The sequence below is a fragment of the Penicillium atrosanguineum genome (assembly GCF_028827265.1).
Source record: "Penicillium atrosanguineum strain IBT 20685 chromosome Unknown utg000008l_segment0_segment0, whole genome shotgun sequence".
Classification (NCBI taxonomy): domain Eukaryota; kingdom Fungi; phylum Ascomycota; class Eurotiomycetes; order Eurotiales; family Aspergillaceae; genus Penicillium; species Penicillium atrosanguineum.
Genome location: NW_026623140.1, coordinates 1,158,926 through 1,186,605, shown reverse-complemented (window position 1 = coordinate 1,186,605; position 27,680 = coordinate 1,158,926). Strand labels below are relative to the sequence as shown.

Below are 27,680 nucleotides of genomic sequence, written 5' to 3'. Positions count from 1 at the left end.
GCGAAGTCTCGATGCTACATTCAATGCAATGCTCTCGTTTGATATCTTCCAGCTTGTTCCTTCATGACAACAGTTAACCCCGTCCGCTCTCCGGCCTCTGTGAGCTCAGCCACGGGCGGAATTTCCCTTTAAGGTTATCAGATTGATTATCAACCGTGATAGGATCTCCCGTGTTTCCTGTTCCAGTGCGGAAATTTGGGGGCGAACCCATCCTTCCGATGAAATCCGACCGTTGCAACGTAATGCATGTCACATTATGCACCAACCATGAACCGCTGGGGATCGAGATACTGGTTCTGAATTATCTGATTGATATATTTACGGGGGAATCTTTGAGTCATGATACCCACAAGCCGGATATATGCGCGATGGATAGTTCCTTACCTTTTCCTCTTTGCTTTTGGTGTGAAACTGCACCATAGGACCCCCTTGCATTGCTCACCGGTCACAGACCGAGCACACCTTGGGCACCAAATAGTTCATTCTAGTAGTTGTATTCTCTGCACCGACTATTTCTGGTATTCTCCCCCAAAAGGGCTAGGACGATTCAACTGGGGAAATAAAGAGTGCGCCACCCGGTCCGACATCCAGCGCTACTACCTTGGCGGCCACGTGCACAGCCTGTTCATTGAATGTTCCAAGAACTGTCAAGAGTATCTAAATCAACATCTGTAACCCAATTTGCCAGATCAAAGCCGTCAAGGTCATCCATGTCAAGCAAATCAAGTTCGTCTCCCCCGTATGGTGTATTATTTGACATTCCTGGGGCCGGGTAAGCCTTGGATGGCGTATTTAAGCCCTGCAGCGCATTGAAAGGGGTTGAAGACGCCGGCATTATAGGCTCATTCAAGATATTATCAAGCTTCCTTGAAATGGCCTTAGAGGCTTGTATGCAGAATGTGTGGTTGGTCTCCCTATGACTGCAGACGTTTTCCAAATGAGACACCAGCACGGAGAGATTTCGTATTAGATTAGATGGTTTCATGCTGGGTGGAAGGGTGTTGGTTGATTCCGAATTATCCTTCTCTAATGCTTTAATGAGCATTGAAGCGGACGGAAGACCATATGATAGAAGCTTTCACTTGTAAGTTGAAGGAAGTTTGGGAGTGGAAGATATTGGAAACTTACAATTCCAGGTAGATCACGAGGGCAATACGAGGCTCTTCCGCGCGGATTTGCCACTTGGATGATTGTCTCGAGCATATCTGCTGATACACCCAGGATTTCGGATGACGGAATCATACTACCCTCGCCAAGGAGTCGATAAATCTGAAACTGTATATGGAGATATGACAAGTATACTTTTCCTTGCATGAACAAGACTTCTGGCGGAATATTTGACGTCCAACTCTCCTTGACGTATCGCGTATGCAGGGGCAATGCAATCCAAGCTTCGTGGCATCGAATCGCTAGATCCCTATGTCAAGTTAGCACCTAGATACCTTGAGAGCTGTTTGGGCCCGAGTAAATACCTGATATTTGTATCATCCGTAAACCGCCGAGGTTGAATCTGATATTCCACGATTTCTTCGCGGAATTGCCCAAGGATGTACCGAACCCGAGCCCATGTGGTTGGTCTGTATCGCCCATCTGTGTTCCAACCATCATGCGTGAGACTCTTTCGGGCCCGATCCAATACTTCGGGGGAGTCTGGGAATAACTCGTCGTCAGATAAATCCAAAGGAGGCTTGCAATCTGCGTGTCGAGTTGCTATCCGAGGTGGTCGATGGAACACCATTGCAAATAATTTATCGAGGTAATATGCCTTGGAGAACATTCGTCGTCGCGATTCAGCAAGGAAGAATGGTATGGAATTGGGCGAGTATGTGGATTCGCGATTAAGACCCAATGCAAAGAGATCTGTTGCGAGATCGCCCATACGTCTCCAAACACTCAGACCTATAGAAACGTTAATACCCGGCTTTTATTTTGTGTCAGTGGTAGTGCTCACTAGCATCACCTTCGATTGTCGTTGTTAGTTGCAAATGCTCGTGTGCAAGCCAAACCATGAGATCAGTGGCTTGCGGCGCAAGATCGCGAGCTAGTCGTAAGCTCAAATTGCTGCAGCGGTTCATTTCACTAATGAAATCATCGTCTCTATCGTCATCGGAGTAGCGGTATAGATGAGAGCGCGCAGCCACTGCAAACAACAGTCCCAAAGTCTCCACACGCACATTTTCTCCCCAGAAAAGCGCACAGAATTCTTCAAGGTTCAAAGACGGTGAGACGATAACCTCGCTCGAGGAGCAGCGCAGCATATCTAGAGTAAAACGGTGATTAATTTGGAAATGAACTAAGTCTGCTGTCTCTTCTGTAACGAGCCCCGAACTTTCAAGGCTTTGTCGCACCAATCTTGCAAGTTCCAAGATGATCGGCCTTTGTACAAGGGCTCCTTGACTGAATGAGAAGTATGCACGAATATGCTTTTCAATCGCTGGCAGAAACTTGATGTTTGAAATCAAATCTCTCATAGCCTTCAAAGACTCTTCCTGGGTTTTTTTATCCAGACGCCCCAGGGTTGAAGCTGACGAAGCTGGCCCATTGGAGTCGAACATGAAAGGCCAAGAATGGAAACTTGGGGCAGCAACAGAGGTATTTTCTGATACATCGACACTGCTGTTGGAAGCTTTCTCATATTCAGTAAGCTTTGATAAATGCGTTTGCAAAGTCGAACGTTGTGAACTCCTCTTCGTCATTGGTGAAGGATGATACCAGCATTGCGACTCTCGGCCGCGACGTCTGCAAGATGCACAAACTGGCTTCTCATGATCACACCTGACCTTGCCTTTGCGACAAGGTTCACATGATGCTAGTGATCGATTTCGACGAAGAGTAAGGCTTGACATGTTGAGAGACGCGGACTGTCATGCTGTAGATGGGAGAGTTTGATTTGAGTACCGGAGTTGTAATCGTCCCATATAACAGCTTTGCACGTGATGTAGGCCTTTCGTTGGTCAAAGAGACCAGGCCCAGTTCCGACGAAGATATTATGAGAATACTGGCAAGTGAAATTCTTTTTGGGTATACTGGTGCAGAGATTTGGTTCTAGGGTCTTCTAACAAGGCAATAAGACGTCATTGCCGTGGTGGCATTCATGAGTTTCGCTGTAATATTCCATGCTGGATTTTGGTACCGGACTTGTATCGGCGTAGCCGGATCAACTTTGGAAGCACTACCATTGAACTAGGTTTGACTCACCGTACGTATCTTTGGCTGTATCTACTGATTGTTTGAATGGAATGGAAGATAGGCTAAAGGCAGGCTCCCGGATTTTCTAACCTCTTAGGTAGAAAAGAGTTGCGTCACGCATACAGTGGCGAGTTGCTGCTTGAATCGACCTCCAGGGCTAGCAAGACAAGCCGACTTACATGGCTATATCCAACATTTGAAATGTTCTGCCAGAAAAACCCGCTCTCAAGTGCTTATATTTTACATGATACGTAACTACAATAATAGTTCAAGGCAGAAATCATAAAAGGAGTGACTTTAGTGAGCTAAGCTATCAAATATCACAATCGGGTGCATCCATTAGAAATGGACCAGATCAGAGAGAAAACCAAAACGACGAGCAGCAAAACAAGCGTCACGGATTAAGCAAAAAGCCAAAACGACAAACATCAATGAATGGTACAGTCGACATCCATCGGCTATTCTTCGTCAGAGCTCTCGTCCTCATCCTCAGTCTCGGCGTTCTCCAACCACTCCAAGAAGGGCTGAGCCTTCTCGCGAATCTCTTTGCTGATCGAAAGCTTCACGTATTTCTTGCTTGCCTTGGCACCCCAAGCCTTGAGAGTCTCCTCATCGACGAGCTCGTGCTCGTAGTAGCCGTGGAGAATGGCGGGGATCTTCTTCTTCAGAGTCTGGCGAGTTTCGGAATCGTGGTCGACACCTACGAAACGCTCCGTGCCGCCGAGGAAGGCCTTCTCGTGGCGTTCAGAGGTGATGAGGCTCTTGAGAAGCTTAGCACGAGTGGGAATTTGAGCAACAATGTTCTCATCGAAGATGCTCTGGGCCAGAACGGCGCAGGTCTTGTGCTTGGACTCGATAAGAAGCTCCTTAACTTTCTTCTCGATCTCATCGTTGGTAACAGCGCTCACGCTGCCCTTCTCCTCGGCTGTCGCGAGGATCCAGCTGCCGAGCTCCTCGTAGGATGAGGGTCCATCGGCTTCGTCATCGCCATCATCAAGGACAACAGCGCGGTTGAAATCTGCAGAGAGGTCCTTGGTGCGGGCCGCCACAGCCTCAGCGGAGGTATCAATAGCCCAGTCGTCGTCAGCGATCTCAGCATCCGCCTCGATAGCATTGGCCTGACGGAGCACCTCGTCATCGCTAGGAGCCTCAAGGGCCTCATCGCCGTCCTCGTCATCGTGCTCCGAACCGTTGCTGTCACCGGGGCTAGCATCGTCGCCGTTGGTACCGTTGGTACCGTTGGCTTGAGCCTTCTTGGCTTCACGGCGAGCCTTCTTGTCTTTCTTCTCCTTCTTGCCTGCCTTGGGCTGGTTCCGGACAATGAAGGTGCTAAGCTTGAGACGGGGGTCAACATCGGTACGCTGACCACAGGCCTTGCAGTCCAGAATGATCTTATCATCCTTGATGCTAACTTCGGTCTCGGGGTTCTTGCACTTCTTGCAAAGCACGAATTTGGAGATGAACCCATCAAGATAGTCCTGAAGCTTGCTGGCATCGTGGGCGCCGTTGATGATCCAACGTTCATCGGTAGGCTTAGCGTTGGCCTGAGCGCCAAGTTCGAAACCAAAATACTTGATCACGTAGGCTGGAGGACGAGCCAGAGACTGAGCAACTGAGTTCAAGTTGACAATGACGGTTTTAATACCGTTGCCCTTGCCCTCTATCTTGGACTGAATTTTCTCCATCTTGTAGCGATAAAAGGGATCGGTGATATCCCGGCGTATATTGACGGTAGCCATGTTGGCGGTTGGGTTTGTTTAAATTGGTGCTCACGAGAACGGAATGCGGAATAGGTAGCGGAAGGGAATCTGGACCGAGATCTTGTTGACTGAACAAGACATGCGTGTCGAGTAGAATTTTGGGGATTTTTTTGGAGTTGGTTCTGTTGACAAAACAACGCGATTTCTCACGGTTTCACAGCGGAATCAGGGGAGTCAGGAAAGACCAGAGGATTCAACCACAGGATCTGAGGTGTATGCTACAGGGTTTCGACGCACGAAACGTTTGCAGCTTGAGCGGCAGGTGATGATCGAAATTCTGCACGGAGGACGAATACATAGACGAGTTCGCAGTGGATGTCTTGGGCGGTTTTCTCTTGGGGGCGAGAACGACCGAAGTTGTTCTTTTGGGAGTCCGATGCAGAGGCCGGAGACCCGGGTTTTGGAGACTGAAGAAAGTGATGATGGCGATACCAATATCAATCACGAATAGATAGAATAGCGTAAACTGTGCGGAACAGCAGACGCGGAATAGGGCTTCACAGTGGTGTCAAAGCCGATGAGTGTGATGAAGAGTGGGAGAATAACAGCGATGAGGATTTTAAGCGGGCCTGAGTTATGTCAGCACAGCACGTGGTCTCGGAGTTAACTCTCCGTTGAGTGTCGCTCGTTTTGTGTCTCTAGTAGTCTACGTTAACTGTTTTATTTTCGTCCTAGTTTGAATAATTATGTCCTAGCTATACGTCTCTTTATTTGCAGCCTTCTTTCACTATGATAGAAAAACCCAAAGTCTATTTTTCCGCTGCATATTGAGGTCAATTCCCCTCGGCCCCACCAAAACCCCAACGGCGACCGGGATCGCCCTGGCTCGTGGTCGAGACGTGCGTTGTAATCTCTCTGTGCGTGTTACTCTCGCCAGTGTAACCCGCGCTAAATTATAAGTGTCTCGCCCTGCCGTCGCTCATTGACTGTACTCAAAGAATAACCATGGTGAACCTTTCTCTGTATCTCGTCACGGACTCGACTCCCGCCATTCTTAAGGGTCGAGACCTGTGCACGGTTGTTGAGGAGGCTCTTAAAGGAGGTACGTGTAATACAGCATTGAATATAACTGTACTAATATGACCTAAGGTGTCACGGTGGTGCAATACCGGGACAAGACCAGCGATACCGGGGTCTTGGTCGAGACGGCCAGAAAGTTGCACAACCTTTGCCAGTCCTATGGAGTGCCTTTATTGATCAATGATCGAGTGGATGTCGCCGTTGCCGTCGGTGCGGAGGGTGTTCACCTTGGACAAGATGATATGAGTTGGTCTATCGCCACTACTGTTTCCTAGAGCCATCTAACAGATTCAGAATTCGAGGAAGCTAAGAGGCTTCTACCTAAGAATGCTATTATCGGAATAAGCACCTCTTCCGTCGAGGAGGCCCAGAAAGCCATTTCTGACGGGGCTGACTATCTTGGCATTGGGACGATGTTTGCCACTCCGACGTAAGTTCGACGGATTCTGACAGCACGAGTGCAGCAAGCTAATGCCCGTATAGAAAGACCAACACCAAGTCCGTTATTGGAACAGTGGGAACTCAGGCAATCCTAAGCGCCATCAGTGATGCCACAAACGTGGCCACCGTCTCCATTGGTGGTATCAACCACTCTAATGTGCAACGAGTCATGTATCAGTCCCAGTCTCCCAATAAGTCCCTGGACGGAGTCGCCATTGTCAGTGCCATCATGGCAGCAGATGACCCCAAAGCCTCCACCGAGGAGTTCGCCAAACTCATCAAGTCTCCTCCCGCATTTGCTTTGAATCCGAGGTCTGCGCGAGTCAACGAGGCCGAGGCATTGATTGAAGAGGTGCCCGAGATTGTTCGCAAGATGGTCGAGGCACACCCTTTTGTACACAATATGATTAACTTCGTTGTGGTCAACTTCGTCGCTAATGTTGCTCTCTCAATGTGCGTGTTTCATTACTACTTATGTGTCATTGCCAGATTTTTTGCTAACCACCGGCGCAGCGGTGCATCGCCTATCATGGCTCCTTACGGCGAGGAAGCTCCAGACTTGGCTAGATTGGATGGATCTCTTCTCATCAACATGGGTACCTTGAATGGCGATAGCGTATCCAACTACTTGAAAGCTCTCCAGGCGTACAACGCTCGCGGTGCGCCAGTTGTTTACGACCCGGTCGGCGCAGCTGCAACTGAGATCCGCCGTAACGCTGTCTCAACTCTTCTGGCCGGAGGCTACTTTGACCTTGTCAAGGGTAACGAGGGTGAGATTCGGCAAGTCTGGGGTAGCAATGCCGAGCAGCAGCGCGGTGTCGATAGCGGGCCAAGTACGCTCAATGGCCAACAAAAGGCTCGGTTGGCTCGGGACCTGGCGCGGAGAGAGCGTAAGTTCTTGTAATCATCTTTCACGCGGCCTTTTTTCACTGATTAATTGCAGGCAACGTCGTACTGATGACTGGCGCTGTTGACTATCTCAGCGACGGCGAGCGTGTGATTGCTGTCGAGAACGGTCACCATTATCTTGGCCAAGTAACAGGAGTATGTGTTCCCAAGAACTATCACAGCTGCTTTCGGCCCTCAAACTAACTCTACTCATCAGACTGGCTGCGCTATTGGCACCATTTCAGGCTGTTTCCTCACTGCCCACCGTTCTGACAAGCTCCTTGCCGTCCTGTCCGGCATTCTGATGTACGAGATCGCGGCCGAAAACGCAGCATCCAAGGAATACGTCCGTGGACCCGGTAGCTTTGTTCCCGCTTTCCTCGACGAACTATACGCCATTCGCACGGCCGCGGCCAAGGGCGACGACAGCTGGTTTGTTGGTCGGGCTCGGGTGCATGATGTCAAAGTCTAGATCAATAGCTCGAATGATGTAAATGATAATCAAAAGTGATGCTTCCCAAATTTAAAGCGTTCTGAGACTATCCGTGGCTAGGCTTTGCTGCGAAGTTTCCCTTCGGCCGTTTCCCCGCATCTCCGAGTTCCCCGCCGGTGCTCGCCGCTCTGCTCTCTACTTCTTCACACCTCCCTGCCTCTTTTCCATACATATCGTCTAACAAGAATACAATCTCAATCATGGCTTCCCTTTCCCGCGCGAGCCGCATTCGTAAGTATAAATCCCATATTCACTCAATCCAAGCTAACCAAGACATAGGCAACCCCGCATTATTGTGTGTCGCATCTTCTTGAGCCCATGAAAGCCTCCCAACCCCAGAACCTGACATTTTTCTAGCATCTGTGACATCCAAGAGAAGTTCCGTGGCATCTATGAATTCCCCAAGCTGTGCGCTTTCCCCCAACAGCCCAAATATACCACTAGGAGTCTAACACTCAAGAAGCATCGCAACAACCTCGAAAATGCTCCGCGCTGCTCAATCCCTCCAAATACCCGTCTACATAACCACCCAAAACCGCGCAAAACTAGGACTCACCGTCCCCGAGCTCCAGCCCCATCTGAGCGGCCCGCACATCCGCGCCGATGTCGACAAAACCCTCTTCTCAATGATAACCCCCGAGATCGAGTCCAAGCTCCCCTCCAACCTTGACGTGATCATTGTGGGTATTGAGACTCATATCTGCGTTACGCAGACAACGCTGGATCTCTTGGCGAGAGGACACAGAGTTTATATCCTTGTTGATGGGGTTAGTAGTATGAATCCCGAGGAGAGGGGAATTGCGCTTGCGAGGCTCAGGGATGCGGGGGCTGTTGTGACGAGTAGTGAAAGTGTGCTTTTCGAGATTTTGGGAGATGCGGGACACGAGTCATTTAGGGATGTTAGTGGGTTGGTGAAGGAGACGAAGGAGGAGACTAAGAGTGCTCTTGGGGTTTTTTCGAAGATATAGGTTTAGGGGGGCTGGTTGATTGGGGTGCTGGGTGGAGGTGTACAATTGATACGAAACTTGGGAATGAAGAATCACTTTGAATACGGTGGATGTGTGGTTCATTGGGATCACTGTAATTCCGGTCGTGGCTTTAAGTCTACTTTGGAGACATTGCATACTGAAAAATAGTCAAGAGTTAGAAGCCAGGTAGCCCCAAGGAGCCATTTCCCTGCTCTGCAAGCGCATCGCCGGTGCTGGAATGACCCTTTTAAGGGTGAAAATAAATGAAGGGTTCGGTGCGCATGAGCTGGTGATCGCCGTTGATGATGATTTTCATCAGATGACATTTACTTCCCCTTGACGCGAGGGCAGGCTCTATTTTCTTCGGTCCATTGCTTCAGGTCTGTCAGGCTCAGAAGCTTGTATTCATTCGTGGGCAGTAGGAGAAAGGCATCTCTGTGGTAAGAGGTCACTTCCTCAGAGTGAGAGGATTCATTTTGGCGATTACTTGATAAGATGTGAAAGGATTTGGTGCTCTGAGAAAGAGCATTGGGTCCATGGGTGCGTAGACACTTCAGCCCTAGTTTATTTCATCTAGGACTGACGTGCACCTGATGAATTCGATTTGAGCCATCCAAATGCAGATGCACCTCCAACGGGGTTGGACGCTGGTGTTTTTCCAGACCGAACCTCGTCGGAAGAAGCTCGACGTGCAGACTGCCCTGGCGGCATATTCTCTGGGTGACTGTTTTGGAATTCATGGTGTTCGGACGTCGCATGAGTGGAAGTCGAAGCAGAGGTCACGCGACTGGAGGGTCGAAGAACTTTCATCGTGCGAGCTCGTGCAGTTGTAGCTTTGAGTGCGGCGGCAGTGTCTTGCTTTGACTCACGGCGCCATGGTCCCCATACACCGGCCCCATCAGCTTTAGTATTTGTAGTTTGCGGTTGATCTGTAGCGGTGGCCGACGAGGAGTAAGCCGATACACTGTTGGGGGAATCACTGAAGGTTTGAAGATGAAGCTTATGGGGTTCGTCCGCCGAGCCGATGGACACGCGGGCTGATACAGGCGCCGAGGTTGATTGGTGTGCAGTTGAAGTAGAATGGCCAATGGCCCCTACAGAGTACTTCCCGTTGGTTTGCGAGAGCTGGGAGCTCTTGTGCGTGGTGTCGGGACCAGTACACAGGTACTTGAAAGTAGAGTCCTTCTCAGGACGCACGAGTCGAATGTAAACCCGATTTCCATCATCGTCCGCCATGGACATCTTGTCGTCGGAAAAAGAGATATCGGCATTAGATGAGCGAAGCACGTCACTCCCAATGACAATCTGAATCGATTCGTCTTCGGGACCGGTTTCGCGCACCAGGAATTTGATCTTCACAGACGGTATCTGGGGCTCGGGCTGGGGGCTTGCTGGGCGTGAGGATGACTGTTGGAGCCTAGCTTCGGTAAGATACAGAGAAAGCTTAATGTAAGGCCGTTCTTCATTGTGCATAACGGACTGTTCAAGTCCAAGCTTGGAAATCAGGGTTGAGCCCAGGGAAGATACGTAAGAGCCTGAGCACACAGCCGCATAAAGGAGCGACTCATTTGAGAAGTTAGTTGTCAGCCAACAGCGAATGATGGAAGGCACCGGTCCAAGCAAAAACAAATCAGGAGGTGGAGTCATAGGAGACACTTCAAGTGAAGAGGCTGACAATCCTCGACTGTCCAGTCCCAGACTACTAGTCCGGGCCGACTGATGCGAAAATCCCGACGAGCTCATCCGGCCATCGGACCGATGAGATAGGGATCTCTCGGTGAGAGGGTGACTTCCCATCCCACTTCCTGTCCTCACGGGAAGATCCGTGCTGGAACGGTTCGCCTGTCCGTAGTATCCATGATTCGCGCTCTCGTCAAACCGTACACTGTTCGCCCGGGAGGCTCCACGTCGAGGCTCATCTTCTCCCTCGAGACCAACAGTAGACGTAGACAGCCCGTGATGATGTCCATCGTCAAAGCCCTTGAAGGGATCCGGAGGAGAATTGAAGGTGGTGTCTACAGCAAGGCGATGAGTCGAGTGATCGGGGCTGCGTGAAGGACGAAGACACTTACCTGCCGGGACGGTGCCCGCCACCAAAGTCGGAAAAGGTGATGTGGGGCCCCAGAGGCTTTTCAACCGCGCATCATCGTCGCGACGACGTTCCAGTCGTGCGATTCGCTCGCCCTGTTCATACTGAGCGACCTGGATCTCCTTCAGCTCATCAAGGACACGCCAGATATCGTCGCGTGAGGCAAAGGGATACTGCGCATCCATGACAGCCCGAAGTCAAAAATAACGAGGTAATCAGGGTTCGACGAGATAGCGTGTCATGCATTCCACTCGATCCGTTGAGCTGGTCATTCAGCAGCACTTCGGATCGAAGCTCCAGGATGGTGGCGCCAGCTGTTCACGGCTCGACTCGCCTCAGCCGCCGGCTTCTTTCTCCCTCCTTCAATCTGCGCGACGGCCCCGTGGCCGTCCACGATGATGCGGGTTGCACGGTCTTGTGGTTCAGTTCAAAGCATAGGCGTGAAACACGGGGAGGCGGGCAAGTGACGTCGAAATGGGTCTGCGTATCTGACACTGCGGTGAAATAAGGACAGCTTGAGTCGGGGCCGGTTCGAAACTACTGAGGGATGGGTGAAGCTGTCTTGGAAGTGAAAGGAGCAGGGTGCTGCCTCTTGTATGGGGATGTGGGTGTGGATCTGTTCGGAGAGACGGCGGGCAACAGTGGTTCAGAAAGGGTCTTAGCAAATGCTTCGAGGAAGTGAAATTAGATGAACATATAGCGGAGAACCTTGATTAATATGCGTCGAAGTGAAAACGTGTAGCAACAAGGAAGATCGGGGGTGGAGAGGACGGGGTTATGCAGGAGGGGAGAGGTTGATCTAGACCGCCCGAGCTCCACTAATGGAATGGGCCCCCGACAACACTATCAATCTAATGTGACTTATTTGCTCTTATTGACAACATGCTGTTAGTTTGTTTCTTAGCTGAAGTCATTTTTTGTGTCGAAATTATCTAGTCGCTAATTCCCAAGCTTGAAGTGCGGGAAGCTTTCACACTTCCCAATGCAATCTATACAAAACTTATTTCGGAGCCTGGGTCCACGGGGGAAACACCAACGGGAGATTCTCAGGAGCCTGCTCGGGCCAATTGGCTCGGATGACCTTCAGCACTTCATCATATACAATACGGTATCCGGCTGGCATCAGATGCAATCCTGTAGACATGCAGTCAATATGGGGGAAGCGGCAGGTGAAGACATAGTATCGCCCACGTACCATCGGTAAACAGGTCGGCAAACTGCTCATTACTAGGAAGATCCCGGGATCCAACTAGAGGTTGGCCTTCTTTCCAGCCAGTAGTCTCCATAAATGCAGTCCAGATATCTGCCACGGGGATATTGAGTGATGAGCCAACTTCAAGGGCAGCCTCTGAGTACATCTTGGAGAATGCGGCTGTTCGGCTGGGATGCGGAGTATCTTTCTCACTGTCAAAGTCCTCGAGCTGATACTCGTTGACTGGTGGCGGAGTGATGATAATGATGTAAGGGTTTTGAGCCTTGGTAGCAGGGTGTTGGATAATGCTTTTCAGGTTCTCCTTGTACTGCTCCAGAGGGACGTGCTGATCGTGAGTTGGAACGCATGCATCATTGGCACCGAAGAAAATGGTCTGTTGCCGTTTTGGTAAATTGGGTTCTGGGCCATCCTATGCGTTCGCGGGGGTAGCTTACCATGAATCGCACATTGGCAATTTGCGGAGATGGGAAGAATTTCGGGAAGACTTTAATTGCGTGGGAAGTAGTATAACCTCTATTATTGATCAGAAACAGTACCGGGTAGCAAGGGGGGGGGGGGGGGGTTTCTAGTACTTACGAGAAGCCTCGGTTGATCACATCCATCTTGCGGCTGTAGACTGAGCAAGGTTAGTACAGTAGGTGAATTGAATGTCCATGGGCCATCATCTCACCTTCTTGCAATTCTGCAGCAAAGGCAAACCCGAGTGCCTGGTTGCAAGACATCTGGGTGATGGAGTCGCCGAAGAGGATGAACTGGTCATACGGCTTGCACACATCCTCGCTTTCTTGGTGGGCTGCGATCTCAGTCATATTGACAAAGCAAAATAAACATCCAACACAATTTGCTCGAGAGATCGTCCCAGCTCGAGCTTGGGGATATCCGAAGCCTTTAAAGAAAATGGTGGGGTGAGCTCCGTGGGCAAAATGGAAGTGGATCTCGATGCGGTGCGAGCTTATCAATTATCCACCAATTACCGCTTCAATTGTGACTAGAACACTTCTAGATCTGTATTGTCTGTGATATCTGCATCTGTTTATATTTTGTATACATTTTGTACTCCAGTTGACTGAGGTCAAGTTCCTGGTTCGCCTTGAAGGTCCATATCAGAATCTCTCGTAGCTTAGCCCACTCTCGAGTTCCCCTCCAACCGGCCAATAACACACCCGGCGCAGATCGTCCACCTCCCCGCTGCATCGTACATTAACCTCATGCCTGGCAAAGTGGACGATCAATTACTGACTTATAGCCGTGCGTCTATAGGACCGAACGAAAAGCTCATCATAGCACCAGAGGCAGCAGGGAAAAAGGCTTGACTACTTGCACTTGTGTAGCACTGTTCTTCTAAAAAAATTAAAAACCCCTCCTATCCACCTCATGCGGAGAACCTACTGGCCCCGCAAAAGCCACGGAGACCCTTCGATGTTTCCCGACGTATTGCCAAGAGATCGCCTGAGCGAAGGGTCAAAGGTTAGATGCAGCGGAATGTCTGGGAACTCACAACTGGCCCCAGGCTGTCTTAACGGTGACTCGGTTGTGACCTGTAAATTTATTACCCTGGGCAATGGAGAAGCACGGGCCGGTAGTGTCCGTACTGTACTTGGACGCATGTCGATCCTAGTGGGAAACCTATCTCAAGTTCAATGGGTGGGGGACCTTGATAATGCATCAGCCATTCATGGAGCTTGATCTCGTCAGGCGCATCCAACCTCCAAGCTGTTCCAGCGTGGTTGGGCTAAGAATATCTTCTCCGCATCCTGAGACCAACTCATCTGATCGACCGGTCCGCTTCGAGCTCGTGGCTGACTGTCGGGCTGAACCCTAGCGAATGAGGTGATTAGGCCGCACTGTTGGTGCTCGGAACCTCCTTCCGTCTGGTATGGACGCATGAGCACGGAGGAGATCAGCGGGACGGGGAGGAAAGAGGCAAAAGATAAACTTGCCCTCCACACTGGAATGGAGGATGAAAGGAAATAAATTAAGTAGCTGCAGCGTGAGCAAATCGAGTGGAGCCGCCGATTGACACGGGAACCCGGTAACTCCTTGGGCTTTCACCTGACGCGTCCAAACTACTTCCTCCTACTTTCTATCTCTAACTTCACTTTTCTTCTATTCTTCTTGCTCTGAAATGTCTCGTCGGTAAGACACACCCGTTCTCGATCGTTCCTGTTATACCCCTTATGGCCTGGTCTCTCTCCTGCGTCATTGCGGGCCTCGCTCCTTTTAGAACTGACAGGCTGCAGCAGGCCCGATATCCCCTCCACTGAAGCGTAGACGCTTCCCGAACAACGAAATGCCTCGCTCCATTCCCCAGTTGACCTCCGCCTCGCGCTCCGAGCGGGATGAGGGCGACACTTCCCATGCCCGCACGGCTCCACCATCTCCAACGGCCTACCGCCGAGCTCAGAGCTACCTCGCCGAACCACATACCGGCTACCAGTCACTCGAATCACATTTGGAAATCGGTGAAACAACTAGTCTTCTGGGCTCCGAGAGCCAGCGCAGAGCGCCACGGCGGTCGTATACCAGCACGTCAGGTATCTCGGGTCCGGACTCGCTCCGATATCTCTTGACCGCCGGGAGCTTGCGCCGCACTCGCAATCACAGCCGAAGAAGTTCAGCTGCGAGAGATTTCAGTCGCCGAGGGAGTAGTGGAGACGAGAGTAGGCCCGCTAGTTTACCGCCATCTGCGAAGGACGGCCTGACCGCTTCGTCATTCCTGGACGAGCGGATGTGGTACGACCAGTTCACTTCGACTGACTGGGTCCATGACAGCATTGCTGATGGGGAGCGTCTCCGCTTGCTGCGGCAGCGGAAGGATTTTAAGGGCCGTATGCTTGCATGGTTTGACGGTGCGCAGGGCTGGGTTCTGGTGGCTCTCATTGGATGCATCACAGCCGCAATTGCCTACTTTGTGGATGTGACCGAGGATGCGATATTCGATATGAAGATCGGTTTCTGCTCGACACATTACTTCGCTGGACGGGAGAAGTGCTGTGACGGGCTGCACAGCTGCCCTGAATACCTTTCTTGGGCGCAAATCTTCAGCAGCAAAGCGTCGGACAACCAGTGGCTCAATTATGCCATGTTCATCTTTTGGGTCGTAGCTCTCGCCATGATCTCGTGTGCCCTAACTCTCTTAACCAAGACGGTGGTTCCGTCGTCTATCTCATTAACTACTCTCGACGAGAACCTCGGTGCAGACCGTAACAAGCACAACGCTGGCACCCCTGGGTTCGGATCTCCTTCATCTGTGACAAGCCCCCATGGCGCCTTTCCCAACACCCCTCCGCGCCCGGCCATGGTTTATTATTCTGCCGCTGGCAGTGGGGTGGCAGAGGTAAAGGTCATCAACAGTGGCTTCGTTCTTCACGGGTACTTGGGCTTGAAAACTTTAGTTGTCAAGACGATTGCTCTCATTTTCAGTGTTTCGTCTGGTCTTAGTCTGGGCAAGGAAGGCCCCTATGTTCACATCGCCACTTGCGTTGGCAATATCTGCTGCAGACTGTTCGCCAAATACAACCAGAATGACGGCAAGCGGCGTGAGGTCTTGAGTGCTAGTGCCGCCAGCGGTGTTGCTGTCGCCTTTGGTGCACCTATCGGAGGTGTTCTCTTTAGCTTGGAAGAAGTCAGCTACTATTTCCCTCCAAAGACACTTTTCCGGACGTTCTTCTGCTGCATTGCAGCTGCACTGTCATTGAAATTCCTCAATCCATACGGAACTGGAAAGATCGTTCTTTTCTCTGTTCGTTATCTGACGGACTGGGAGATATTTGAAATCTTCGTGTTCATCTTCCTCGGGATTCTCGGTGGCGCACTGGGTGCCCTATTCATCAAGGCATCCAGCTGGTGGGCTCGCTCATTCCGCCGCATTTCGATCATCAAGAGCTACCCTATGCTGGAAGTATTCCTCGTCGCATCCGTCACTGGTATTGTTAGCTTCTGGAACCCGTACACCAAGTTGCCTGTCACAGAACTCTTATTCGAGTTGGCAAGTCCTTGTGACCGAGTCTCGTTCGAAAGCACGGGCCTCTGCCCTCAAGAGGATGGTATTTCGGATGTCATCCAATTACTAGTCGTTGCCTTTGTCATCAAGAGTCTCTTGACTGTTATCACATTCGGCATTAAGGTGCCAGCCGGTATCTATGTGCCGTCTATGGTAGTCGGTGGTCTGATGGGACGCATTGTCGGACATGCGGTGCAGTATTGGACTATCAAGAACCCCACCTTCTTCCTCTTCGACTCATGCCCCAACATTGCCGGCATGGAGTCCTGCATCACCCCGGGTGTCTATGCGATGGTTGCCGCTGGTGCTACGATGTGCGGCGTCACTCGATTGTCGGTGACTCTCGCCGTTATTCTCTTCGAGCTGACGGGAAGTCTTGATCACGTACTACCCTTCTCGCTGGCAGTTCTCTGCGCCAAATGGACTGCTGATGCCATCGAACCTCGAAGCATTTATGTAAGAGTCACTTCCTTGCTATGTCGAGCGACTGCTAATCATTCACAGGACTTTTTGACGGATATGAACTCATATCCCTTCCTGGACAGCAAACTCCAGCCTGTGACCGACGCATCTCTTGGCGACATTGTTCGCCCATACCGCAAGGATCGCATCATCGATATTACAGAATCGCCTTTTGTCGCTGCCTCTGATCTTCGTGTCAAACTCGAAACTCTCCTTATGGCCGGAGAGCTTGATAGCGGTCTTCCAGTCCTGTACAATAACGTCCTCAAGGGTCTTATCCCTGCCCCAGATCTCGAATTCGGGCTGGATGAACTGGGTGTGGGCGAAGAGAATACGCTTTGTCTTATGTCAATGGACTCGTCTATTGCCATTTATGATAGCGATAACGAGGACGCCCATCACGTGGACTTCACTCGTTATATCGACCCAGTGAGCCAACCCTCTTCTTCTGGCTTTGTGGCCCCAATACTAACACAGCCTAGGCTCCGATGGCTCTGGATGTCCATTCCCCAATGGACCTCGTCTACCAGTGCTTCGCTAAGCTGGGCTTGCGTTACATTTGCGTTGTCCAGAATGGACAGTATACTGGCCTTGTGCATAAGAAGGCCTTTGTTAAGTTCATGAAAGAGAACGAATAAGCGGTCTCGAAGGAGATGCTTTGCACTTTACATAACTGAATTCTTAACCGCATCGACTGGAGTTCTCAACGGTTTGATATTTTTCGACTTCATTCGTCCACGGACACATCGTATAGCATTGCATATGATCTCATCTGCATTTCCCTTGGTAGCTCTCCGCGGCTTCAATGGGTGGCATCTTGCATAGAGCCATTTATGTTCATTGCTTTCTTTTCAGCCTGCTTGGTTGTACAGCGAATACCACTGCACATTTACTTTGAACCCAGCAATTCCAAGTGAATTGAACCAATGCATTTTATCTATACAAATCTGCCACCTTGGAATCTAGACCCTCAATGTAACCGCTCGAATCCAACCATCTGAACCTCGACATCCCCCTCTTCCTTCCATTCCCCCTTAACCTCCTCCCCAACCCACTCCGAAACCTCCTCCGAACTAGCACGCCTCCATCCATCCTGCTCCGTCATTCCATCCAACGGGAAGAAAGTATCGCACTCAAAGGAAGCCTCACTCCCAGCGCCCTTCCTCACCACATTCGTCATAACAATCCTAACCGGCCTCTCCCCCTCATCAAACTTCATCCGCAACGCAGCCCCATAAATCTCCGCACCCCCAATAACCCAAATCTTGCCCAATTGGCCCTTCGCCCCATACACAGAATCAAGCTCTGAAATCGCCGCATCCAAACTCGGCGTCACAATCGCATCCGTGATCGGCTCCGGAATCACCTCTTTAGCCACCACCTTCTCCGACTCAGCCTCTTTCTCAGCTTTAGCCTTTGCAGCAGCAGCCAACTTTTCCTTCCTCGCCTCAAGCTCCTTCAACACACCCTTCTTCACTGATCCCGTCTGATCACGCGTAATCACAACACTAATTCGTTTCCCGAGGGGTCGTAGGTGGCTCGGCACGGAGTCGTATGTTTTGCGGCCCATGATAATTGCATTCGTGGTTCCTGGGACCGGGGGGCGTGATGTCACGCGCGCGAAGAAGTTCATGTCGGCTTTGATGCGCGGCCATGGGAGAGTGCCCTTGAGCCCGATGCCCAGGCGGGTTGAGTCATTTGGGTCTTGTGGGGTGAGGGTGGACGCGATGCGAATTGGGGTTGTTGCGACAATTAAGGTGAGAGGGAGGGTGTGTGGGAGGGTATGGTTAGTTGCCGGAGGCATTTTGGGTGGTTTCGCCTTTTTAGTTTTATTTTTGGATTTCGGGCTAGGGTTGTATTGGGGCGCTGGTAGAAAGGTTTGGAGGGGAGGAGTGAGCTGGGAGAGGGACGTGTAGACGTGTTTTATCGCGTGTGAGTTGCGATAGGTTATCGGGCCCCGCAGGGTCCTTCTATACAGTGTTGGACCTAGTGCTTCGTTGTTACATGGCTTGGATTCTATACGGAAAATAAAGCAATTTGATTTGGGACTATATCAGTTAAAGTCATTGCACTATCGATGAGACGTTTCTTGGTCCAAAATGAAGTATTAAAATGGCCTAGGGGGAGACCTCAGGAAAATCCAGTGTCATGTACGCCCAGATGTGGATGATCAGAGATGCATGAAGGATGGGTTCCCATTAGCTTGCGACTAGAACATCAACATAGGGTATAAAATAGGAGAAAGGGGCCAGCCAGATGAGTGTCAGCTCATGGGGACACAGCTCGGAATTCTCGATGTCGTCAACACAGGTAGAGTATCACCTCGACGCGATTACGATGTAGAAAATTTCAACGTCTAGGACCTTACACAGTTGAGCCTCACACTCTCACCCAGGTCCGGTAAATATCTCCATCGTCTATCTCCTGAACGAAGCTACGACCTGGGATTTCATGAAATTGAGAAGACAGAGCTGCCTTGGATTCACTTGCTTCCCTCTCCCCCTTATGATTCAGCTCTAGCCCCTGCTCCTCTCCACCATAATTAATATCAGATCCCAATGCCAGACTCTTAGGTTTTGAGCCTCTCCCGTAAACGCCGTTAGGGTGCATGGACCCAATGCAAATGTTGTGACGACCCCGGTATACCTATCCCTCTATTTCTCTGGAGATATCTTCAGGAGCCCTCCCTCCTCGATGGCATTCTGAACTGCGAGAACATCCTTCTCAAGCTTTTCACGGCGCTGGACATCACGATCATCCTCACCGAGGGTGTCGAGCTTGCCGAAGAGCCAGGTCTCTTTCATCGTGCGGGTCAAGGCGAGAATGTCCTCTGCGGCACGGATCTGCAAAGTAAAATGTCAGATTATCGTGAGAAATTAGAATATATCACTCTGAGAAGAAGATCTCCTTGTGATTGAGAGATGGCGGTATTGCAGTAGAGCTTACCAGAGCAGTGGACTCGACATCCAGTTGATACGTCTCGACGGCAGTCGCTGTGTAACTGGGGTTATCGACCTGAACGGGACGAATCAGTGAGTGCTCGGATTAAAGGGCACGTTCAAGGCCAAAGGCCTACCGTTGCAGTAGCCATGATGTTCTCGAACCGCTGCAGCAGTTGCGAGATATCGGCGTTGATGCGATCTGCATAATGACTTTGTGTTAGCCGCGTGATTCGAGGACCAAGGTCTTGAACCGAAGCTCCTGAGACAGCTGTCAGAGGTGATCATACTGTGCAGCGCCTTCGCAGTAGGTTGGCCGTCCATCTCAATGGCGTTGAAGTCTGAAAGCCTGGGGTCTGCCATATCAGAACGATAAGCGGGCGGGCGGTGACAGAGCAGTGTGGGGAGGGCGATCAGTTAAACAGGGGACCGTTAATGGTTGACTTTAAGATCTAGTATTGTTCAAAATGGAGGAAAGGAAATTGTTTCTAGTTTTTGAATTATTTGGATTTAATGATATCGTGTAAACTGGCTATTTATCATAGCGAAAGGCAGATCCTAAGAACGCCAGGTGCTAACAACTCTTCGACGCATCAAGCCATCTTGCTGAGGTCTGTTTGGCGATATTCCTCCTACTGTCATGGAAGCGCCTTCTGCGCCATGGGTATCTTAAACCGATTGATCGAGCCTACGGCCCACGCTACCTTGTATCGTCGATTTGACATAAGGAAGTTCGAGGTTAATTGGTTTAGCGAACGTACTTCGACTGAGATGGAGTTAGTAAAACAATTCCAGAATAAAGAGCATATCATTGCAAATACCATGAATCGCTTGTGGAAATCAGAGCGCAGCAAGTCCTGGGAGCATCATATTAGCCTTACGATCGATAATATTCATGTCTCAAGGCGGACTCACGTTGACAAACTCCTTGCCGTCCTTCTTCTCAGTGCCCCGGGCCTGGTTCTTGAACACCACATCATCATCCCATCGCCGCTTCATGTTGAAATCTTGCGAGTTGAGCAGAGGGTTACCTCGTGCGATATCGACCTCGCGCTGTTCTTCCTCCTCGGCGGCCCGTTCTTGTTCCTGGGTAGTCTCAGTATTTGCTCTCAATTCTGCTCAACCCAACCATGCATACCTCTTTCTCCTTTTGCGCCTGGCGTTCCTTCTTGATCTTCTCCAGCTCACGCATTAGCTCTGCTGACTCGTCTTCATCGTCGCTTTCCTCGTCGCTGCTCTCTTCTTCTGATCCATCGGAGTCCGCATCTATGTCGCGTGTCTCTTCTAGAATCCTCCTTCGCTTTGCTTCTGGATCTTCTGTTTCGCCACTTTCATCGCCATCCGCGGGCGCGGTTTCAAGTTGTCGCTTCGGGGCATTCGGCTCGGCGGCAGCTTGTCCATCGACGGGGATACCGTTCTTCTTGGCGAAATAGGCAGCCTCGGCCTGGAGGAGCTCTGCGCGCAGGTCGCGGACTTCGTTATCGGCATCACCACCCTGTCCAGGTTGTCTGGGTTACTATTAGCACTCGTCGAGCAATTCGACTGGGTGGAGGTCGCGCGTACCGGACTTTTAGATGTGTATATGCGGGGAGAAGGCGCTGGTGGTAGGCTGGTCCACGGAGGGCCTCTTTGCCTTGTGCCTGCTTGAGTTAGTGGTGCGCTCATGGGAGTCGAGGTAGTCAAGAGTTGCCATACCGGATCGAAAGTGGGACGATGGGCTGAAGTACGTAGGTTATTAACTTTAAGTGATGTCCCCGAGAGCTTTTCAAAACATACCTGTAGTCATTTTGTAAGTGAAGTGGAAGTTGAGAAGTTCACTGTCGACGATCGAAGAGGCTTCAGATGCAGGTCGCCCTTCACCTCTCACCGCTCAAGGATTCCGCGCTTTCTATTGGCACGCAGCAGCAACAATGCGGCCAGTCATGGCAAAATGGCCCAAAAAAAGCACGTTTGGTCCCCGCGAAGCACCAACGCTTGGTTCTCCTTCACGGGCACTATTTGGAAAGATGTCAAAGGAAGCACAGCTCTCAGTCGCAGAGCGCGACTTCATTCTTGAAGCGCTCCGTGAGAATGTGCGCCTGGATGGCCGTGGCCCTGATCAGTTCCGTTCTCTGAACCTGTCGTTCGGTAATGAATATGGACATGTGAAGCTCCAAGTGGGCAAAACCAGGTTTGTTTCGCTACCAATGGCCTTCACCAAAGTCGCCTGTACTAAACTCTTATCCTAGCATTGTTGTTCGCATCTCCGCCGAGGTTACGAAACCCCGCGACGACCGTCCCTTCGATGGCCTCTTTAACATCAATCTCGAATTGTCTGCCATGGGCTCGCCAGCCTGGGAGAATGGACGGTAAGCTCCAATGGGTCCCCCGTCTTCCATGGAACTCGCAGCTAATTAATTGGCGGTCTTACAGCTCCAACGATTTGGAAGCTTATGTCACCCACGTTCTCGACAGCGTTATCCGCCGCTCGAATGCCCTAGATACCGAGTCTCTTTGTATCCTTAAAGGTGTCAGCTGCTGGAGTATTCGTGCTGACGTACACGTCCTCGATTACGACGGCAACTTGACCGATGCAGCCTGCATTGCGATCATGACCGGACTTCGACACTTCCGCCGGCCGGATGCTGTGGTCAGAGACGGGCAGGTCATCGTCTACGGTGTGGAAGAGCGAGTCCCCGTTGCGCTGAACATCACCCATAACCCACTTTCCGTCACATTTAATGCCTTCAACGAGGGTAATAACATCATCGTCGATGCAACTCGCAAGGAAGAACAGGCATCAGAAGGAGAACTCGTGATTGGTATCAACAACGGAGGCGATGTCTGCTTCCTCTCCAAGTTTTCGGGTGCACCGCTAGATGCGATGGAGGTGGTGACTAAGTCCAATGTGGCCCTGGAGAAGGTCAAGGAGATCAACACTAAGGTTGACAAGATAATGCAAGTCGACCTTGCCCGGCGGGCAAAGCTGGGAATGGCAGATGAATCACGGGCGGAGAATGACCGGTGATCCAAGTTCATGACCATTTTGTATGACTAAAACCTTTACGATCTTGGGATGGGAGTTCCGCATTGCTTTTTCAGAAATTCCATAGCATTGTGATTAACTTTTTCTTGCGTCTGCGTAGTATATGCCTAGTTACCGTATGGACGTCCACGGGTACGCAATCTATGCGAAGCTCGAAGCCTTGGAACTTCGGGGGCCGCGTGTGTTGAAGTGACTGCCAGCTTCAGGAAAATGAAATGCCAGCTCTGGTGGCATTGATAGGTATTGAGCATGGATCCAGTGCCCCATGCAGAAATATATACTTCGGCAATGAAGATTGCGAAAAGAAGAATCAGAGTGAGAAGTGAGAATGAAAAATACAATACCAAGGTGCTAGCACTTGAGATAGGATGGTGGTAATACTCATAGAAAAAGACCAGGATAACCTTGTCTAGGCATTGAGTACATAGCTATGTCCTAGAACAGCCCAAATGTATGGGTGCCACTATATTTCCGGCTACGGCGCCAAGAATGTGCCTATTCTTAGCCCACGGCGTTTCAGGCCGATCACAGCTAAGAAGCACTGGACCCTGCTCTTGTGGAACACATCTCAAACCAATTTGATTGCTTAACTCTAATGCTGATTTAATTTCCGTGTAGTCATTGCTCCAAGACGTGGTTTACCGCCCGAATCCGAAAAAGCGGGACGATCGTCAACACGAACTTGCTGCCTTCACCCGCTAAGCCACCTCGTTCCCTTGCCTTTCCACTTTTCCTATCGACGCTCTTCACCTTCTATAATCTCCGATTCCCTGGCTGATAAATTATCCTTGCTTGACGGACCCCCCTTCAGGTTCAGCAGCGCACTTCCTTTCAACCTCGTCCTTGTCCCAATCAATGCCTCAGGGGCATTAGCGCTTCGCTCAGTGAGGGTGTCAGCTCCCCCGCCGGCAGCATGGCCAGCGGTAGGCCTCCCGGGTCGCATCAACCTGCTGGCCACGATGACGACCTACTAATTGACGCGGGCCCAACGTATAACTCCGGCCAGCCCCCGCCCGTGAACGACGAACACTTATTGCAACGGTTCAACATCGACGATTCCGACGAACCCCACGCGCCGCCACGTCCTTCCGTATCCTACGACCAGTTCGTTGGTAGCCAGCCTCAACAGGCTGGAGTTCATCAACATGCGACACCTGGTCCGGTGCATGCGGGACACCTCGGCGCTTACCCAAACGACCCCTACTCCGAAGAGTCCATGAATCGTACCTACTCGCAGACCTCCGGGCTCGACAACTATAATCGCTACTCCTTTGACGAACTTGAGGACTCACACTCCGGATACTACGACCTCGATGCAGATGACGACCGTATAGCGAATGTGCACCATGTCCGCAAAGGGAATGAGCGGAATAGTATTCTGGGGTTGGGCGGCGGGTTGATGGGAAAGGCCAAATACATGTTCGGCATGGGGCCGCATGAATACTCTGAAATGGATCTTCCGTTGACAGAGGCCGGCGCGAGAAGAGCTACAGTGGATAGCACCGATGCGCCGGTAGCTTCCAAACAGCGCAAGAAGTCCAGCGGGTCTGGTCTCAAGTCCATCTTTGGGCGAGGCAAGGCTGATCCCTCGACTATGGGCCCCCGTATGATCCAGATCAACAACCCGCCTGCTAACGCGTCGCATAAGTTCGTCAGCAACTATGTGTCGACCGCCAAGTACAACATCATCACCTTCATCCCCAAATTCCTCTTTGAACAATTTTCCAAATACGCCAACCTGTTCTTCTTGCTCACCGCCGTTCTTCAACAAATCCCCAATGTGTCCCCGACAAGCAGGTATACGACAATTGTTCCGCTCGCTATTGTGTTGGCAGTCTCAGCCATCAAAGAGTTGGTAGAGGACTACAAACGACGGATGTCTGACAGGGGATTGAACAACTCAAAAACGCAGGTTCTCAAGGGCTCTTCATTCCACGAATCAAAATGGATCGATGTTGCAGTAGGCGACGTGGTTCGAGTCGAGTCAGAAGAGCCATTCCCAGCGGACTTGGTTCTCTTGGCATCATCCGAGCCCGAGGGTCTCTGCTACATCGAAACCGCAAACTTGGATGGCGAGACAAACTTGAAGATCAAGCAGGCCATTCCTGAAACCGCGCATCTGGTTAGTCCCAGTGACCTGAGCCGTCTGAGCGGGCGTGTCCGATCCGAACAACCCAACAGCAGTCTGTATACCTACGAGGCTACAATGACTATGAATGCTGGTGGTGGTGAGAAGGAATTGGCCCTCGCACCTGATCAGCTTCTGCTGCGTGGTGCCACTTTACGAAACACCCCTTGGATTCACGGTATTGTCGTCTTCACAGGTCACGAAACCAAATTGATGCGAAATGCGACGGCAACGCCTATCAAGCGGACTGCTGTTGAGCGGATGGTCAACATTCAGATTTTGATGCTCGTTGGTATTCTTATTGCTCTGAGTGTGATCAGTTCTGTCGGCGACCTCATCATTCGTCAAACAGCAGGTAATAAGTTGGCCTACCTCGATTACGGAACTGTCCAGCCTGTCAAGCAGTTCTTCATGGATCTTTTCACCTACTGGGTTCTTTACTCGAATTTAGTTCCGATCTCTCTCTTCGTCACCATTGAAATTGTCAAATACTTCCAGGCATTCCTCATCAACTCCGATCTGGATATCTACTACGACAAAACTGACACCCCTGCCACCTGCCGAACATCCTCCTTGGTTGAGGAGCTAGGACAGATTGAGTACATTTTCTCTGACAAGACAGGTACTCTTACTTGCAACCAGATGGAGTTCAAGCAGTGTACCATTGCCGGCATCCAATATGGTGATGATGTTTCCGAAGATCGACGAGCCACCGGGGACGATGATGACGAGTTCGGCGTCTACGATCTCAAGACACTGCGACAGAACGCGCAATCGCATCCGTCTCGGAACGCTATCCAGCAATTCCTGACTCTTCTGGCTACCTGTCACACGGTTATTCCTGAACGCAATGCCAATGATCCGACGAAAATCAAATATCAGGCTGCCTCACCCGATGAGGGCGCCTTGGTAGACGGTGCCGCTGAACTGGGATATCGTTTCACCAATCGGAAACCCCGCTCTGTTATCTTTGAGGCTAACGGCCAAGAATTCGAGTATGAGTTGCTCGCTGTTTGCGAGTTCAACTCAACCCGTAAGCGAATGTCGACAATTTTCAGGTGCCCGGACGGAAAGATTCGGGTCTACTGTAAAGGTGCCGACACGGTTATTCTCGAACGATTGCATCCTGACAACCCGACCGTGGAAACCACGCTCCAACACCTCGAGGAGTATGCCTCCGAAGGTCTGCGAACACTGTGTCTGGCAATGCGCGAGGTCCCCGAAAACGAGTTCCAGCAGTGGTGGCAAGTCTTTGACAAGGCTAACACTACCGTCAGCGGTAACCGCGCTGATGAGCTTGACAAAGCTGCTGAACTGATTGAGAAGGACTTCTATCTTCTTGGTGCTACCGCTATTGAGGATCGTCTGCAGGATGGTGTCCCGGATACCATTCACACTCTTCAAACAGCTGGAATCAAGATCTGGGTTTTGACTGGTGATCGACAGGAAACTGCCATCAACATTGGCATGTCCTGCAAGCTCATCTCCGAGGACATGACACTTCTAATCATCAACGAAGAGTCATCTGAGGCTACGCGTGCCAGTCTGCAGAAGAAAATGGATGCCGTCAATAGTCAAGCCGGTTCCGGGGAAATTGAAGCCCTAGCTTTGATCATTGACGGGAAATCTCTCACCTTTGCTTTGGAGAAGGACATGGAAAAGCTGTTCTTGGATCTGGCTGTTCAGTGCAAGGCTGTTGTCTGCTGCCGTGTGTCTCCTCTCCAGAAGGCATTGGTCGTCAAGCTTGTCAAGAGGCACATGAAGTCTTTGCTTCTGGCTATTGGTGATGGTGCGAACGATGTGTCCATGATCCAAGCTGCCCACGTCGGCGTGGGTATCAGTGGTATGGAGGGTCTCCAGGCTGCTCGATCTGCTGACGTGGCTATCGGCCAGTTCCGTTTCCTTCGGAAACTTCTCCTGGTTCACGGTGCTTGGAGTTACTCTCGCATCAGTCGAGTCATTCTGTACTCGTTCTATAAGAACATTACTTTGTATATGACACAGTTCTGGGTAAGCTTTTGTATTCTGATGGTCACAACTCTGTCTCTTTTGTCTAACATTCATTTAGTATTCCTTCCAAAACGCTTTCTCCGGAGAAGTCATTTATGAATCCTGGACCCTCTCTTTCTACAACGTGCTCTTTACCGTCTTGCCTCCATTTGCCATGGGAATCTTTGATCAGTACATCTCCGCTCGAATGCTTGACCGCTATCCTCAACTTTACCAACTGGGCCAGAAGGGTGTTTTCTTCAAGACACATAGCTTCTGGGCCTGGGTCTTGAACGGATTCTTCCATTCCCTGATCCTTTATCTCGTCTCCGAGCTCATTTTCTACTGGGACCTACCCATGGGTGACGGTAAGACTGCCGGTCATTGGGTCTGGGGCGAGGCACTATACACTGCTGTCCTAGCCACAGTTCTCGGCAAGGCCGCTTTGATCACAAACCTCTGGACAAAATACACCTTCATCGCAATTCCCGGCTCCATGGTCATCTGGCTGATCTTCCTCCCGGCTTACGGTTTCGGAGCTCCTGCCGTTGGATTCTCCACCGAATACTATGGTACTATTCCCGTGCTCTTCAAAACACCCGTCTTCTACCTGATGGCTCTCGTTCTACCCTGTATTTGCCTGATGCGGGATTACGCGTGGAAGTACGCCAAGCGCATGTACTACCCCCAGCATTACCACCACGTCCAGGAGATTCAGAAGTACAACGTGCAGGACTACCGTCCTCGCATGGAACAGTTCCAGAAAGCCATCCGCAAGGTCCGACAGGTCCAGCGTATGCGCAAACAGCGTGGTTATGCCTTCTCGCAAGCTGATGACGGCGGCCAAATGCGCGTCTTGAACGCCTACGATACCACCCAAGGTCGTGGCCGCTATGGTGAAATGGCCAGTTCCAGGACCCAGGCATTATGATTAAATCATTTTTGCATCTCGTCCTGCATTAGTAGCCAAATGTTGGTAGCTTTACAATTTTGTACTTTTTACATTTCGTTTCCTCCGGCCTCGTCATTATAGCAGTGCTATTATTCGGGCGGAGGCCTTGTGACATACTCTT

The 27,680-nt window shown here is 50.8% G+C and overlaps 12 protein-coding genes across 12 annotated transcripts; 5 read left to right on the top strand and 7 right to left on the bottom strand.

Annotated features, from left to right (window-relative positions):
• Positions 1 to 625: 625 nt before the first annotated feature.
• N7443_009944 (fungal specific transcription factor domain-containing protein) lies at positions 626 to 2,696 on the bottom strand (the record flags this gene model as incomplete). Its single annotated transcript, XM_056890000.1, has 4 exons — positions 626 to 1,075; positions 1,129 to 1,417; positions 1,473 to 1,899; positions 1,952 to 2,696. 4 exons carry the CDS (start codon positions 2,694 to 2,696, stop codon positions 626 to 628), a joined length of 1,911 nt encoding a protein of 636 aa, XP_056736491.1.
• A 951-nt stretch (positions 2,697 to 3,647) lies between these two features.
• On the bottom strand, positions 3,648 to 4,928 carry N7443_009943 (translation initiation factor eIF5; the record flags this gene model as incomplete). The annotated part of the gene is made up of 1 exon (XM_056889999.1): positions 3,648 to 4,928. The coding sequence occupies one exon, from the start codon at positions 4,926 to 4,928 to the stop codon at positions 3,648 to 3,650; it is 1,281 nt and encodes a 426-aa protein (XP_056736490.1).
• Positions 4,929 to 5,894: 966 nt separating this feature from the next.
• On the top strand, positions 5,895 to 7,770 carry N7443_009942 (bifunctional hydroxyethylthiazole kinase/thiamine-phosphate diphosphorylase; the record flags this gene model as incomplete). Its single annotated transcript, XM_056889998.1, has 6 exons — positions 5,895 to 5,991; positions 6,264 to 6,399; positions 6,453 to 6,863; positions 6,924 to 7,300; positions 7,354 to 7,454; positions 7,516 to 7,770. The coding sequence occupies 6 exons, from the start codon at positions 5,895 to 5,897 to the stop codon at positions 7,768 to 7,770; spliced, it is 1,377 nt and encodes a 458-aa protein (XP_056736489.1).
• Positions 7,771 to 8,273: 503 nt separating this feature from the next.
• Positions 8,274 to 8,759, top strand: N7443_009941 (uncharacterized protein; the record flags this gene model as incomplete). The annotated part of the gene is made up of 1 exon (XM_056889997.1): positions 8,274 to 8,759. The coding sequence occupies one exon, from the start codon at positions 8,274 to 8,276 to the stop codon at positions 8,757 to 8,759; it is 486 nt and encodes a 161-aa protein (XP_056736488.1).
• A 573-nt stretch (positions 8,760 to 9,332) lies between these two features.
• On the bottom strand, positions 9,333 to 11,033 carry N7443_009940 (uncharacterized protein; the record flags this gene model as incomplete). Its single annotated transcript, XM_056889996.1, has 1 exon — positions 9,333 to 11,033. The coding sequence occupies one exon, from the start codon at positions 11,031 to 11,033 to the stop codon at positions 9,333 to 9,335; it is 1,701 nt and encodes a 566-aa protein (XP_056736487.1).
• Positions 11,034 to 11,848: 815 nt separating this feature from the next.
• N7443_009939 (SGNH/GDSL hydrolase family protein) lies at positions 11,849 to 12,870 on the bottom strand (the record flags this gene model as incomplete). Its single annotated transcript, XM_056889995.1, has 5 exons — positions 11,849 to 11,982; positions 12,044 to 12,434; positions 12,496 to 12,574; positions 12,638 to 12,677; positions 12,732 to 12,870. The coding sequence occupies 5 exons, from the start codon at positions 12,868 to 12,870 to the stop codon at positions 11,849 to 11,851; spliced, it is 783 nt and encodes a 260-aa protein (XP_056736486.1).
• Positions 12,871 to 14,351: 1,481 nt separating this feature from the next.
• On the top strand, positions 14,352 to 17,164 carry N7443_009938 (putative voltage-gated chloride channel (ClcA); the record flags this gene model as incomplete). The annotated part of the gene is made up of 3 exons (XM_056889994.1): positions 14,352 to 16,520; positions 16,569 to 16,955; positions 17,009 to 17,164. The coding sequence occupies 3 exons, from the start codon at positions 14,352 to 14,354 to the stop codon at positions 17,162 to 17,164; spliced, it is 2,712 nt and encodes a 903-aa protein (XP_056736485.1).
• A 332-nt stretch (positions 17,165 to 17,496) lies between these two features.
• On the bottom strand, positions 17,497 to 18,330 carry N7443_009937 (dihydrofolate reductase; the record flags this gene model as incomplete). Its single annotated transcript, XM_056889993.1, has 1 exon — positions 17,497 to 18,330. The coding sequence occupies one exon, from the start codon at positions 18,328 to 18,330 to the stop codon at positions 17,497 to 17,499; it is 834 nt and encodes a 277-aa protein (XP_056736484.1).
• Positions 18,331 to 19,180: 850 nt separating this feature from the next.
• N7443_009936 (RNA polymerase II mediator complex head subunit MED22) lies at positions 19,181 to 19,828 on the bottom strand (the record flags this gene model as incomplete). Its single annotated transcript, XM_056889992.1, is given in 4 exon segments — positions 19,181 to 19,369; positions 19,473 to 19,541; positions 19,603 to 19,736; positions 19,756 to 19,828. 4 exon segments carry the CDS (start codon positions 19,826 to 19,828, stop codon positions 19,181 to 19,183), a joined length of 465 nt encoding a protein of 154 aa, XP_056736483.1.
• A 385-nt stretch (positions 19,829 to 20,213) lies between these two features.
• N7443_009935 (spliceosome-associated CWC15 family protein) lies at positions 20,214 to 21,251 on the bottom strand (the record flags this gene model as incomplete). Its single annotated transcript, XM_056889991.1, has 7 exons — positions 20,214 to 20,231; positions 20,287 to 20,322; positions 20,381 to 20,551; positions 20,604 to 20,973; positions 21,029 to 21,105; positions 21,161 to 21,183; positions 21,242 to 21,251. 7 exons carry the CDS (start codon positions 21,249 to 21,251, stop codon positions 20,214 to 20,216), a joined length of 705 nt encoding a protein of 234 aa, XP_056736482.1.
• A 124-nt stretch (positions 21,252 to 21,375) lies between these two features.
• N7443_009934 (exosome non-catalytic core subunit RRP45) lies at positions 21,376 to 22,472 on the top strand (the record flags this gene model as incomplete). Its single annotated transcript, XM_056889990.1, has 3 exons — positions 21,376 to 21,635; positions 21,694 to 21,813; positions 21,878 to 22,472. The coding sequence occupies 3 exons, from the start codon at positions 21,376 to 21,378 to the stop codon at positions 22,470 to 22,472; spliced, it is 975 nt and encodes a 324-aa protein (XP_056736481.1).
• Positions 22,473 to 23,403: 931 nt separating this feature from the next.
• N7443_009933 (aminophospholipid-translocating P4-type ATPase DRS2) lies at positions 23,404 to 27,538 on the top strand (the record flags this gene model as incomplete). Its single annotated transcript, XM_056889989.1, has 2 exons — positions 23,404 to 26,628; positions 26,687 to 27,538. 2 exons carry the CDS (start codon positions 23,404 to 23,406, stop codon positions 27,536 to 27,538), a joined length of 4,077 nt encoding a protein of 1,358 aa, XP_056736480.1.
• Positions 27,539 to 27,680: the final 142 nt, after the last annotated feature.